The sequence below is a fragment of the Sinocyclocheilus anshuiensis genome, unplaced genomic scaffold (genome assembly GCF_001515605.1).
Source record: "Sinocyclocheilus anshuiensis isolate Anshui unplaced genomic scaffold, SAMN03320099.WGS_v1.1 scaffold1317, whole genome shotgun sequence".
Classification (NCBI taxonomy): Eukaryota; Metazoa; Chordata; class Actinopteri; order Cypriniformes; family Cyprinidae; genus Sinocyclocheilus; species Sinocyclocheilus anshuiensis.
Window position 1 is genome coordinate 1,105,420 of NW_015551117.1, and position 3,368 is coordinate 1,108,787.

A 3,368-nucleotide genomic window follows, 5' to 3' on the forward strand; every position below is an offset into this window, starting at 1 on the left:
AGTAATTAATGACAGAATTTTCATTTTCGGGTGAACTAAAATATTTGCCAACTGTTTTATGATCGAAATGTTAAATGACCGGCAGTGATGCAAACTACTCAACTTTATGGGCATTTTAAATTTAAATTATGATAAATTTATGTGATTCATGTAATTGCTAACTGAATGTAAGACAAGTAACGTTTTGTATTTTCAACATATTAGGCATACAAATAAAAGTGCATAGTTCACCATTCTATTTCTTAAAGGAACACTCCACTATTTTTAAAAATAGGCTCATTTTCCAACTCCCCTAGAGTTAAACAGAGTTTTACCGTTTTCAAATCCATTCAGCCGATCTCCGGGACTGACGGTAGCACTTTTAGCTGTAGTTTAGCATAGATCATTGAATCTGATTAGTGTTCAAGACATGCTTATGGCCTTGTTTTTGGACTCACTCTGATTGTGATCATCTCCGTAATTTTCTTGTAGACATGTGCAGCACATGTTTCCTAACTACATCAGAGCACCTACTGGAGCTGAAGCAAAACCAGTTAGCCAGCTGTATGAAGGTAAAAAGCATTCAAACATCTTTTTAGTGTTTTAGTCAAGCACAATACATTCTCAGTAAATTTCACTAATGATTTGTGAGGGATTTCCACCCTGTTTGAGACATACTGAACATTAATTTATACTGTTGTGTAACGTCATATTTACATCCAACTTCAAATGTACATCAAAACTTAAATATCCAAATATTCCAAGGTCTGTCATATAAATTTTATGATGGATGGATCGATTGATTAATGGCAGAATGTGGCATAACAGGGTGGAATCAACATGGAACATTTATTTAAAATATAATTTTGTAATATTTACAGTAATCTCTATATATAAATCTTATTTTGTCCTGGCAGGTGATGAGGAGGGATATCAAGATGTGACTTTGTCACTGATGAGAGAAGCCTCTGTGAATACCACTGGAGCTCAAGAGTGGTGGGACATCAGCATTGCGGACTGCAGGGGGTCCTGTGGTGTTCTACCTATGGTCATCTTTAACGACAAAGTTAGCCCTCCAAGTTTGGGCTTTCTAGCAGGATATGGGTACAAAGCATTCATTCCTTCCATGAGATATAGTGCAGGCTTTTACTGTATTCACTGTCAACTCGATTGGAAAACATTTGATTTCTTGATTGTGTCAGTGTTATACGTTTCAGAATATTCCTCTAAACACGTCTCTCCTCCAGGATCATGGGTCTTTACGTGTCAGTGGTTCTGGTCATTGGCAAGTTTGTGCGAGGTTTTTTCAGCGAGATCTCTCACTCCATCATGTTTGAAGAACTGCCATGTGTGGACCGCATCCTCAAACTATGCATGGACATTTTCCTGGTGCGGGAAACCGGAGAACTGGAGCTGGAGGAAGAGATTTACTCCAAACTCATCTTCCTCTATCGCTCTCCAGAGACCATGATCAAGTGGACTAGAGAAAAGAATGAAGACTGAAACGGTTTTGTAGCTGGTGCAGCATCACGTGCTTGGACGTTCTGCATCATGATGTCCACTTCGGCCTCGAGGCCAGCTAGAACCAGTGGAGCTTTACTGCTCTTGTGACGTGAGCTTGTGACATTTTATAAGTTGGATGATTCAATGTCTCATGAACAATGAGTCTATAGCCATTTATCCAATGCTACGGATGTTGTTGGCTTCTTTGCACTCAGAGGTTGGATAACTGGGGTCAGGTTAAGCCTCTGCGTTATTCTGCCTGGACTGTGTTTAGTTTTGTCAGCAAGCTTGAAAATCAGCCTCTCTCAGAGGGACTCAATGTCAGTGATTCAGACGCTAACCCAGTGTCCTAGTGACCAGTGGGCGCAGAATGGTAGGACCTTCAAAGTGCAAATCCAAACACTATTAGAGTGAATCTCGCAAAACCATGTCTGGGTTATACTTTATCCCAAAATAACAGGAAATTATATTTTAGGACTATTCATTCAAAAATGAAATTTCTGTCATCATTTACTCACCTTCAAGTTGTTCCAAACCTGTCTGAGTTTCTTTCTTCTGTTGAACAAAAAGGTATTTTAAAAATGTATGTTACCAAACGGTTGCTCGTCCCTACTGACTTCCATAGTATGGACAGGGGGAAAAAATGCAATCAATTGTCAATGGGTTCCAGAAACCATTTGGTTACCAGCATTCTTCAAAAACATTTTGTGTTCAGTAGATTTGGAACAACATAAGGCTGAGTAAATCGTGACAGAATTTAAATTTTTTCAGTGCACTTTCCCTTTAAGATTTGTTTGTATAGGAAGTCTTAGCACTATTGCAATTTTGCAGAGTTTATGACAATCGACTGATTTCTATAATATAATCTGGATTTTTTTTTCAATGATTCTTATTACTATAATACAGTAATATACTGAAATGATCATAAAGTCGAGCCCAACTAATACTCATCGGGATATCATAATGTATAAATATTCCACAACTGAAATATTTTGAGTGCTTAATTGGCATGGAAATTGTCAGGCAAAAAATAATTTATAATAATTGTAACGATCACATAAGTAGGCTTCATTTTCTTTCTAGTGCTTGTAAGTTCTTGTGACTTTGGGGTGAAATATAACCCAGACATGGTTTTGTGAGATTTTCAATCATTTTAACTTTGTTTTTGTTCTGTTACTACAGCAAAAGTGTTTACAAGCCAAAGTATCTTAGGATGAGAGCCATTTAGTATTTTGTTTCTGGTTTTACAATTTCTGATCAAACACTTGAAGTCATTTTTCCTCATAAAAAAGACAATCAAGTAATTTGAATCTGACAGCTACTTCGTTGTTATGAATGGAAAGCGCCACACTTCCATTTGCTAAGTGCTGGAATGCTGTGCTTAGCAATTAGGGTTATTAGAACATTGTGTAATTGTATATGTCTTAAGTGCACACATTGTGTAATGAGTGTGCCAAATTTAATCTGTAAGGGGCTGGAATAATCATTTCCACTGTATGATTATGCAAAGGGCACAAACAAGTACTCTTTGGTTTTTTCTTCTTCAGAAATCAAATGTGAGCCTGTAAAATTCCTTGCTGTGTAGCAGTTTGCTAAATTACGAGTTTAAGAATGTTGCCCTTCTGCACAAATAAATGACTATTAATGATTGTGTTATGTCTGAATTATTATTAAATGCAGGCAAGGTTATATTGATTTAAATTTCAGCAGGCGTATTCACAAATTACTTTTTATTGACTTGCAAATGAAATAATTACTATGGAATACTTCTATGATTTGGATTTGAATAGGGTGAAACCATGCATTAGCAAGGCTAACCCTAGATACAGTCCTATAGAGAAAGCTGTTAATCACTTTGTCTAAACCAGGGGTAGGCAAGTTCGGTC

The 3,368-nt window shown here is 36.9% G+C and overlaps 1 protein-coding gene across 3 annotated transcripts in view; it reads left to right on the forward strand.

The window, feature by feature from the left end:
• piezo1 (piezo type mechanosensitive ion channel component 1 (Er blood group)) overlaps nt 1-2,004 on the forward strand; it is a 113,306-nt gene extending 111,302 nt beyond the window's left edge. For all 3 annotated transcript variants that reach the window (XM_016453173.1, XM_016453174.1, XM_016453175.1), the window contains 3 exons: nt 472-551; nt 897-1,083; nt 1,227-2,004. In XM_016453173.1, the coding sequence (XP_016308659.1) occupies nt 472-551; nt 897-1,083; nt 1,227-1,482 (523 nt within the window). In that variant the 3' untranslated portion in view covers nt 1,483-2,004. The remainder of the gene's footprint in view (nt 1-471; nt 552-896; nt 1,084-1,226) is intronic.
• Nucleotides 2,005-3,368: the final 1,364 nt, after the last annotated feature.